The 10,654-nt window shown below is 58.6% G+C and overlaps 1 protein-coding gene across 2 annotated transcripts; it reads left to right on the top strand.

The window, feature by feature from the left end:
- The first annotated feature begins 1,767 nt into the window (after positions 1-1,767).
- SYCE1 (synaptonemal complex central element protein 1) lies at positions 1,768-10,492 on the top strand. Of its 2 annotated transcripts, none has more exons than XM_046027875.1 (13): positions 1,768-1,837; positions 5,392-5,454; positions 6,014-6,073; positions 6,595-6,669; positions 7,282-7,329; positions 7,578-7,632; positions 8,322-8,411; positions 8,666-8,729; positions 9,471-9,537; positions 9,615-9,738; positions 9,812-9,922; positions 10,055-10,142; positions 10,388-10,492. In XM_046027875.1, the coding sequence occupies exons 1-13, from the start codon at positions 1,768-1,770 to the stop codon at positions 10,463-10,465; spliced, it is 993 nt and encodes a 330-aa protein (XP_045883831.1). In that variant the 3' UTR covers positions 10,466-10,492. The 2 variants fall into 2 exon arrangements, with proteins under 2 accessions (XP_045883831.1, XP_045883832.1); XM_046027876.1 differs by having other exon boundaries at positions 10,055-10,159; positions 10,407-10,416.
- Positions 10,493-10,654: the final 162 nt, after the last annotated feature.

The following is a 10,654-nucleotide window of genomic DNA, read 5'->3' as shown; positions in this document are numbered from 1 at the left end:
ACAGGGGACAGTCCGCGCCTCGGATGCTGGACGCGGGACGCGGGAACCCGCTCGTCCGACGCTGGACACGAGCCACAGGCCACAGAACGCAGCGCGTCCCCGCAGCACCGAGTCCCGCCCCGCACACTGAGGGCTCCCACCCCAGGCCTTCCCTCCGCGGGGTCCTCGGACGACCCCTCCCCCCACCCGTGCTACTCGCGACACCCAGGAAGCGGCCGCTCCACCCCCGCAGCGGCCGCTCCAGCGCACTCGCCCCGCGCCCGCCGCTGCAAGTGTTCCCGAAGCTGAAGACTCCGCAGCGCCTGTCGGCGGGTGGCGTCCGTGGGCTGCGGCAGACCCAGCGGAGGAGGTCCTCGGCGGAACCGGCGCTGGAGCCCGGGAGCCCCGGCCGACCCGACGGAGTGCAGCCCGCAGGTCGGAGGGAGCGGCGGGGGGGCGGGGGGCGTCCGACAGCACCGGGAGGGGCGCCGTGCAGGAGGGCTCGCCGCCGAGGGCACGCCGCGGCTCTTCCGGGCCGCCGGTCCCCGCGACCCGCTCCCGTCCGCCACATCCCCCAGCCCCGCCGCCTCCGCGGAAAGGCCTCTCCTCGCCGGTTCTGCGGGTTCGCGCACGCGGCTCGTCCGGGGCCCAATTCTCTCCTAACCCCAAAGCCCATCATTTGCCGGAAAAATAAACGGCACTTTGGGGGCGCCGGGGGCGCTCAGCGGGCGAAGCCTCTGCCTTCGGCTCGGGTCGTGGTGCCGGGATCCTGGGATCGCACCCCTCAGCGGGGAACCTGCTCCGCCCCCCCCGCCCCGCCTCCTTGTGATCTGTCAAGTAAATGAATAAAATCTGTAAAAACTAAAAACTAAAACAAACGAACATAAAAGTAAATAAAATCTGTATAAAGTAAAAAAAAAAAACAACAAATGAACATAAAAGTAAAATCTGTAAAAACTAAAACAAATGAACATAAAAGCAAGCGGCACTTCGCGGGGACAGCGACACGGAAGCGGCGCCGCCGGGATGACCCCCTCTGCCCGCAGTGGAGGACCGCGGGGGTCGGCGCCTCCGGACGCGCCCCGCGACGAGCGCCCTGTCCCCCGGGGCCGACCGCGCGGCCCCCCTCGCCCCATGCCGCGGCCCGCCCGCAGGCCCCTGGCCTCCGCGCCCGCGCGTCCACCCCCGCCCCGGTCGGCAAAGCCGCTCCGCCGCCCCGAGGCCCGCAGGGACGCTTCGGACAGAGCCCCCGAGCCTGGCGGGCTCAGCGCGCCCGGCGCATGGGGCAGCCGGAGGCTCCGACGAAGCTCCGCGAGCTCCAGGCGGGGCCGGCAAGACGCCCGCGCCGCCGGGGCCCCCGCTCTCCCAAGGCCGCTCCCCCTCCCCCGGAAACTCCACGCGGCGCAAAGCTGACGCCCCGACTTCCAGCGCCGCGAGCGCAGAGACGAGCCCAGGCGGGGAAGACCGGACCCTATGCGCGCCACGGGACGCACGTGCGCTCGCCCCCGCCTCCTCAACCTCAGCCACGGGGGCGGTTCTTCCAGAGCCGTCTGCGCCTGCGCAGGCCCCGACTTCTCAACTGGCCAATCGCAAGCCTGCAAAGCCACGCGTACCCAGCCCCACCTCTACCGAAGCATGTGCGTTGGCGCCCATCCGCGGCCGCTGCGACTGGTCCGCCGCGCTCAGAAGCGCAGTGCGCAGGCGTGCGGCAGGAAGCCCCGCCCCGGGCGCGAGTTTCGGCCAATCCCCACCGAGGCGCCACCCGCCAGGCGCCCGCGAGCGGAGAAAATGGCCGGGCGGCCGGAGCCTGCGGACGCGGAACGGGCAGGAGCCACGGAGCGGGCTGAGAAAGCCAAAGGTAGTGTAGGGGCGCCCGCAGGGACGGCCGTGGGGGCCGCGCCGGGGCAGGCGGGCCGGGGAGCGCGCTGCCCAGGGAACGACCCCGGCCGTTTGGCCCCCGGCGGCCAGGCCCCTCGGGAAGCCCTGGTGCTCGGCTCCCGGCGGCGTCGGGACGGCCCAGACGAGCCCTCAGCGGGGCGTTTCTTTGCCGAAGTCGGGCCGGACCAGCTCCGCGCAGCGTCCCGCGGGCTCTCCTCCTGACGCGCCCTGCGGACCGACGGCCCCCGGCTCAGGGGACACGGCGGGGCCGCTCGGCGCAGGCCCTCCAGGCGCGGTCACCGCCCCGCGCCGAGGGGAAGGGGAGGCTGTCCCCGAGCCGGGCCGTCGGCGGCAGGAACCGGCTCCGAGGCGTTCCCTGGGAGCCGCGCCGCGACCGCTGGGACCCTGCTCACAGCGCCGTCAGCGGCCCCGGCCTCGCCGGTTCCCTTCACACCTCCTCGCCCGGGGGCAGCCGTGGGATCCGCCGCGGCGCCTCGGAGTCCCTGCGGAGGGAGGAGACGTCCGAGCCCGGAGCCTCGGCTCAGAAAGCGCCCTCGGAGCGGGGCGCCGGGCGGGGACGGGTGCGCACGCGGGCGGCAGACTCCGGCTGGGGAGGGAGGCGGCCCCGGGGCGGCCGGGATGCGCTCACCGCCCTTGAACCGCCCGCGGCCGCGGCTGCGCTGAAGGAGCCTCTCCGCGGGGCGGTTTCGGCGCGTCCAGTTACCGGCCGCCGCGTTAGCTCCGCGGGCCTCGGCTCGGCTGCTCTCCCCGAAGCTCCAGAGCCCTCGGCCCCATAGACCACGGCCTGTTCCCTCTCCGGCTCGGGAGGCCGCAGGCTCCGCAGGCAGTGGGGACCTGGTCGGGCTGTGTCCCCGCGGGCGGGCGGTTCTGCACGTCTCTGGTAAGGGCGCGCCGTCCGCCGTCCCGACCCAGTCCGCTCCAGGAGCGCCGTCTCCGAACGTCCAGTCAGATGCCGCGTTGCTCCCTCCTGTGTGGCGGGGCGGGCGCCGCGCTGAGCAAGGGTCCCAGGACCGCGGGATCGTGCCGCGAGCTGAAGGCAGACCCTTGACTGACGGAGCCCCGGGCGCCCCGGACCAGACCCCTTCAGCATTGTCCGGTGCTCACTGCCGAGGAGGGCGTCGCGGACTGCGCACCCCACGCTGGTGCTAGCGGTGACGGGGCGGCGTCTGCGACGCTCGGGTTCAGACGTGTTGGCGGCCGCGGGACCCGAGCTGGGCGTCCTGCTTCCACGACGTTCCAGCAAACCTGGAATTACTTGGAAGTAAAAAGGAAAACTACGGCGCTCACCCTGCACGGGCTGTTGTGTGCCCTGGACCCTTCACCAGGACCTTAGTTGTTTGATTCCACAGGGATTTGCGGTCCGTCTGTGCCTGCCCTGCGGCGAGAACAAGAGCCATGCGGCGCACTGCCGGGAGCACGGCTGCCCGCACACGCACACACACGCAGGCGCACACGCACGCGCGTGCTGGGGTCGCTCGGGTTACGGGCGTGAAGAGACGGCGCCCGTATGCAGAGGTGCCTGTACTGGCATTTCACCTCTTTCTGCAGCCCTGCGGTTCTCCGGCACCGTTTTCCACTCCGTCTGTCCGGGGCCTCTTTCCGTGCTAGCACTAGGAGCCGGCCTGCTTTGCAGTGGCTGAGTTGTTGAGATGAACCATAAATTCTCGGTCGGTGGGCGTTCAGGTTGTTTCCCACTGTCGATGTAACAGATACTGCTTCAGTGTCCTTTACCATGCCTTTCGCATTCTTAGCAAGTATATCTTTTTTCAAAGATTGTATTTATTTACTTGACAGACAGAGATCACAAGTAGGCAGAGAAGCTCCCCGCTGAGCAGAGAGCCCGACGCGGGGCTCGATCCCAGGACCCTGAGATCATGACCTGAGCCGAAGGCAGAGCTTTAACCCACTGAGCCACCCAGGCACCCCTTAACCAAGTACATCTTATACATAAACTTCTAGAACTGGAATTAAGTCTTCAAGATTGTGATAGAGTAAAACTGGCCCTCCCAAAGTTCACATACATCAGTTTCCAGTCTTTTCAGTGTGTGTGACCTTCTCCACATGATCTCACTGGCCATTGTCAGATTTATGCATCTTTACGGGTCAGATAGGTATAAGATGTTATTTTTAGCTCATTAATTATGACTGAATTGTACATCTCTCCAAATATTTAGTGGCCATTTGTATAATTTTTGCTTCACCGTTCACTCCTTTTCTCTGCCCTTTATAGAAATGATTGCTAGCCGCCTTTATATGGATTGAAACATATTATGGAAAAATTTAAGCGCACACAAAAGGCAAGAACAAAGTATAATTACCCCATGAGCCTATCTTTCCACTTTAACAATTATCAGCTTGTGACCGACCTTGTTTCCTCTTTATCCTCACCCACTCACTGCCACCCATTCCACTGTTTCATTTGAGGATCACGGGCCTCATAGCATATCATCCCTAAATATTTCCATGTGTATCTCTAACAGGTATGTAAAGGGTAACTAAATCCAATAGTACTGTCATATCTGAGTAACTACTACAGTAATCCCTTAGTTTCATCCAATGTCCAGTCAGTTTCCAAACTCCCTGATTGTGTCATTAACATTTTGTAAAGTGCATTTGCATCAAGATCTAAATGTGTCCATGGTTTGGCCGGATTTCTACATCTCTTCGATCCCTTTCAGTCTGCAAGGCTCTTCTTTCTCCCTTTCCCCCCAGAAGCTGTTAAAGGAACTGAGTAGGTTTTCCTGTGAAGCTCCCAATCTGGATGCTGCTAATTGCATCCCCATGGGTCCTGTGTCCCTGTATTTCCTCTGAGTTAGTATTTAGGTTGAGATGATTACAAGATATTCGTCTGATTTTTTGGCAGAAATTCTACATTTTTACCTAAGTGGCTCATAGTGTCCAGATATCTTTATTGTGGTGGGTTAGTACCATTAATAATAATTGCTTAGATCTACCAGTTCATTAAGGGATTAAAAATAAGTGCCTATATTGGTTATAGATGGGTTAATATGAAATATTTTACTGGGAGGCTTCAGAATAATAAATGATTGTATATAGATGAACAGCATTTTTTAAATGAGATGTCTTGAATTTTCTTTCATTCTTTGTGGGATTTTTCTTATAAGACTCTCTAGAACTTTCTAGTTAATTAGCCATCTGCAGTTAGTGATTTTTGACTCCTTGTTTCCAGGGGTCTTTTGTACCCCTTCTTTTTTTTTTTCACTGGTATATCATGAGCTTTGACCCAATCTTGACTACTACAGGCAGTGAAAGTTCACCCCTCCCCTTGGCCTGGGTTTTTATTAAGGGGAAATCTGTAGTATGACTTCAGTGTTTAGAAGTTGACTGTGAAATGGCCTGACTCATCTCTCATTCAGTATCCACCCACCTCAGGACAAGGAGCAGGGAGGGGCACCACTCTGGCTGGAGACCTGAGCCCCCCTCAGTTCCAGGCCAAAGTGGTTGGACTCCCACTCCTTCAGGATTCTAAAATGTTTGGCTTTGTCTCCACAGGGCAGGCCAAATCCTCACAGAAAATTGAAGACTTGTTGGAAATGGTGAAGAAGTTGCAGAAAGGTCACATGTGTCCTCTGTAATCCCCACAATTCAGACTTGGGAAATCAACTCATTTGCTCTCTCTTTTAAAACTTAATTCTGTAAAGTAAAAATACAGCCCCATGATTCAAAATTAAAGTATGAGGGGGATGGAAGGCAAGAAATTTTCCCAAAGTTTCCTTACTAGCCACCCATTTGGCCCTAACTGCCTTAAGTCCAGGTTTTCACCTGCACCTCCCTCCCTCCCCCTTAGCTCTGCTGCTCTCCACTTGCTGACCAGCTTCCTTCCAGCCGTGTTCCCACCTCAGGGCAGGCCTCGTCACTGTCTTCCGCCTGCCCCAGGAACTGCCCTCCCTCTGACGGGGCCCTTACAAGGTCTCCCCATATCTGAAGAGCACGCCCCACTCCTTCACTCTTTAATTCTTTGCCCGTCTGTGTTTCTTGGCTGCAGTGACTACAGCCTGACTCAGTATGTGCATTAATTTTTGTCCTTGTCTCCCCTACGCAGGCAAGTCCCCGTAGGGCCCCCAACTCCCTCTGCCTGCTCTCCTCTCCACTCAACTTCCTTTCCTTCCTGCAGCGGGAAGCCTGGAGCCCAGGGTTGAAGTCCTGATTAATCGGATTAATGAGGTTCAGCAAGGTGAGCTCAGGGACCAGCTACACGATGTGCAGGGCTCCTTGTTAAAAGATGACTGAGTAGGGGCGCCTGGGTGGCTCAGCGGGTTAAAGCCTCTGCCTTCAGCTCAGGTCATGATCCCAGAGTCCTGGGATCGAGCCCCGCCTTGGGCTCTCTGCTTAGCGGGGAGCCTGCTTCCTCCTCTCTCTCTCTCTGCCTGCCTCTCTGCCTACTTGTGATCTCTCTCTGTCGAATAAATAAATCTTAAAAAAAAAAAAGATGACTGAGTAGGTCACGACGGCAGCAGCAGATCATTAAACCAAGGATGGGACCATCTAAATGCAACTGCTGTAGTCACATGTCCGTGAACCTGGTGCTGCTGTCCACTGAGCCCAACAAGAAAGGCTTGTACCCTGGAAGCCTTGTTTCTTGCTTTAAAATCTGCCCCCAACCCAGATTTCCTGGAAGACGCAGGAGAAATGTCAGTTCCAAGGAATAACGCGGTGGGAGGCTGCACTGACCCATTGTTTTGCTTTTCGGCATAGCGAAAAAGAAGGCCAGTGAAGAGCTGGGAGAGGCCCGGGCTGTTTGGGAGGCCCTCCAGAGGGAAATAGACTCAGGTAAGCAGGCTGGGGTCACCCAGAGGTCCTCAGTGTCCTGCCTTCCTGAACTCAATATTCTGGACACAACATTCTTGCTGGGACCAAGGGCTCCTACCCTCCTCTCCAACCCCACTCTGGGTAGGAGTGTTCCCGGAGTCCTCTCCAAGCATACTTCCGCCTCAGGGCCTTTGATAGGCTGTTCTGTCCCAGATGGTGCAGGTTGCTATCGCCAGCATCCCCATCAGCTCTTACCGTGAATGTCCCCTGCTCAGGTCAACCTCCCCCAGGTCAGAGACAGCACCCTGTCCCCACCTGACCACATTCCCCTTAACTGCTTGCTGTGTTTCTTCCTAGCCCATGTCCCAGTTCATGGGATGTGTTTTTTCGCTCCCGTCCATGGAGACACACAGGCCTTCCACACGATCCTCACAGTCAGCCTTGTTCAACCCCAGGGCCCTTTGCTGCTTACACGGAGTGTGGGCTCAAGCGGGGAGGGGGCTCAACTCAAGGGGTCCACATTTGGGACTGAGGCGGTGCTGTCCCAACCTGCCTGTGTGACGAGGGGCAGATGCGCTCCCTGAGGGTGGGGTGATGCATCCTGATGCCTGAATGTGCTCCTGTGTTTTCCAGTGACTGGAGAGAAAGTCCGCCTGAAAGAGATCTTGAACAAGAAGCAAGGTAATTGCAGCCACTCTGTCTCCAGGCTTCTGCCTTTGTCCCCCGCAGAGGCCAGTCTCTCCAGAGCAGCTGAAGCCCTTTGAAACCTGAATCAGCCCGCAGCCCTCCTGTGGCTTCCACCACACTTTCAGCAAATGACAAAGTCCTATCAGGTGTCCACAAGACCTCACACGTCTGACCCTATCCTGAATGCCCAACCCTGATGTTTCCATGGGTTTTCACGGGGCCCTTGGCGCTTCTCCCTGCAGAGACCCTAAGGCTCCTCAGGCTCCACTGCCAGGAGAAGGGGAGTGAGGCACAGAGGTAAGAGCTTACATCTGGGACTTGCTCTGCTCTCCCCGTTCATGAGAGAGGGAAAGTCAGTTCTGGATCCACAGGTCACATTGTCTCCAATCTGTAAAAAAGAGAGGCCAGAAGCATGGCTTCCCACCGTGACCCCCTGGTGCACAGTAGTGTTAAGGGTACTCTGACTCACTGGGATAATCATTCACTTGCTAGGGTATCAAATACTTTGAGCTGTTTCTTATTCTGTGCCTGTGAGTCTTCTTAAAATCGGCTCCTTGGCTCACTCTTCACTCGTCTGTCCCTTCATTTAGGCATCAAGCCACCTAGTGTCTCCCATTTGTCCACTATCCTTCCATCCACCTCAATATTTGTGAATCCATCTCTCCACTTCCTGAGCCTTGATTTAGCTCATTTTGTGATCCGTGCCCCTAAGCCCTCGCACACCAACACTGGAACGAGGTGGGAAATTTGGGTGAGATCAGTATGTCTGTGTGCTTGTGCACGGGCGTCAGTGTTGGTCTCCCTGATTCCACAACAGTATTTCCAGGGTCATGTGCTCATGCCCCACCCCCCACGACGTTACTAGAGAAGGAAAGTTAGTCCGGAAAGCCAGAACAGACCCCAAGAGGAGGCAGAAGCCCCACCCCAGCCCTGTCGTTCAGAAACATTCAGAGAATATGACTGAGGGCCACCTTGCCTCTTCCCAGGAAGCAGACCATGCTGCAGGAGTGCAAGGAGCGAATTTCTGCCCTGAATTCCCAGATTGAGGAAGAGAAGAACAAACAGAGGCAACTGAGGTAAAGCCCAGTGCCCGGCAGGATGGGGGCGATGTGCTGGGACGGGTTGTGGTGTGGGTAATACTGGGGATGGCGGTTAGAAGAGGAGCCAGCTGGGCTGAGGCTTGGAGGGTCAAGGTGGTGAAGGTGCTTCTTGCAGAGCAAAGAACAGGAGCAAGTCTCCCAGGGTCTCTGCATGACGACCCCTGGCCTGGGCCAAGGTGGGGAGGGATGTCTCAGCCCATGGCCCCTCGTCTTGTGTGATTGGTCCACAGGTTGGATTTTGAGGAGCAGCTGGAGGATCTGATGGGCCAGCACAAGGACCTCTGGGCGTTCCACGTGAGTCACTCAAAGCCACTCCTCCCACTTTCCACATCTTCCCCGGAAGTCCCAGGCCCAAAACTCAGGGTCCCACTGCAGGCCTCCTTCCTCTCACCTGCCACACCCAGCTCCTGATCCAGCCCTTGTGGTCATACGTCAAAATGGCCCTCGGCTCAGTCCCTCGGCACCACCCAGTGCCGTCCTCTGCTGCTCCCCACCCCCCCGGGCCCTTCAGTGGCCAGGAGGAATCCTGATAAACCAGGGAGAGGTTATCCATAAGGGAGATCCGTGGGTGTGTTTGCAGCGATGACCAGTACAGGGCAGACAGTGGGAAACCAAGGATCCCGGTGCCAAATAAAAGGGGCAGAGAGGATCAGTGTGAGGCTGGAGGGGCTCGGCGGGGAAGCCACGCAAAGGGAAGGGGAGCTGCAGTTCGGTCTGGTGACTGATTCCCCGGGGCACAGTTCTGATTTGTAATGTTTTCAGGATCCCCTGTAAGAAATACTTGCCTCAGACCTGATTTCAAGGGTTCCAAAACTCCTGGGCCTCCCTAGCGCAGCATCACGGGACCTGGGGTGAGACAGACAGTGGTGCAGAGGAGATGGCCAGCACTAAGGCCCTGAATCTGGAATGTGCCTTGTGTGCCCAGAGTAGGAGGAAGTGAGGTGTGCTAAGTTGGGACCACATCCAGGCAGGCTTCTCTGAGGTGTGTGGGAGGAGGACGGGACACATGGACAGGCCTCCTCTCTACCTACTCAGAGGCCAGAGCAGATGGCCCAGGAGATAGGCACCCTGGACAGCAGCAAGGAGCAACTGCTCAAAGAAGGTGAGGCCTGGCGGATGGGGCGGCCCTGATGTGCCCTGCCCTGCCCTGCCCTGCTCATCGGTCCCTTCCTGCTGCAGAGAAGCTTGTGGAGGCGAAGCTGGAGGACGTGAAGCGTCGCCTGTGCTCCCAGTTTGGGGCTGATGGCTGCTCGGCCATCGCTGAAGGGCTCTTTCTCCGCAGCCAGGAAGCAGCAGCTGCGGTGTAAGATAACGATGCTGGGGGCGGGGAGCGGGAGGAGGGAGGGAGCTGCCGCGGCTGACAGTTCCACCCTCAGGCATCTGCTGGAGGAGGAGAACAGGAAGGCCCGGGAGCTCCTGGAGACCGCGGCGCGCCAGCACGAGCAGCTGCAGCAGAGGTGCCAGCAGCTGCAGCAGAGGAGGCAGAGGTGGGCACGGAGGCCCCTAACCCCAAGGGGACAGTGGCCAAGGGCATCTCGGCTCCTCTTTCACGGATCTCCTGGTCTCCTCACACCAGTCTTGTCCCTTCTCCTCCCCTTGCCCCTCTCTTTTTGGTCCAGGCTTAAGGAGGAGCTGGAAAAGCTTGGGATGCAGATCCCTGCTCAAGCCCAAAGCAAACAAGAGGAAGGGGCTGGCCCAGGAGAACCTGTGAGTCCTGGGATCAGGTGGCAGGGAGCAGAGACAGCTCACGCAAGGAGCAGGGCACAGGAAAGCAAGGAAGGGGAACCACAGGGTCCTCAGAGGATGGTCTTTGGGGAAGGGTGCTCTCAGGGCACAACCAAGACAAAAGCGCAGAGGCGGGCAGCTGTGGGTTAGAAAGAGGCAGATCCCAGTGAGGGTGTGGTCACAGGGATGCAGGGAGGCTTCCTTCCTCACACCCTGACCTCCCACAGGCCAATCCCAAGCTCTTAGGAGTCACTGAGGAGAAAGACCCAGAGCTGCCCACCAAGCAAGGCCCTGTGCCCTCTTAGGCAAGGAGGACTCTCCCTGCCCTGGAGCATGTTCCATGAACTTCAAGAAATAAAAGCACTATTTCAGTACAACTGCCTCAGCAGAGTTTGTGCAGGGGTGGAAGGGTTTGTCTGGCCCAAGACCCTTGACCCTCGAGACTTGGTAAAGCCCTGGCCACATCTCCTCTTGGCCTCGGCCAGAGTTCTGCA

Source organism: Meles meles, chromosome 13 (assembly GCF_922984935.1).
Source record: "Meles meles chromosome 13, mMelMel3.1 paternal haplotype, whole genome shotgun sequence".
Lineage (NCBI taxonomy): Eukaryota > Metazoa > Chordata > Mammalia > Carnivora > Mustelidae > Meles > Meles meles.
Note: the sequence above shows the minus strand (reverse complement) of the source record. Positions and strands in the feature narration are given on the sequence as shown.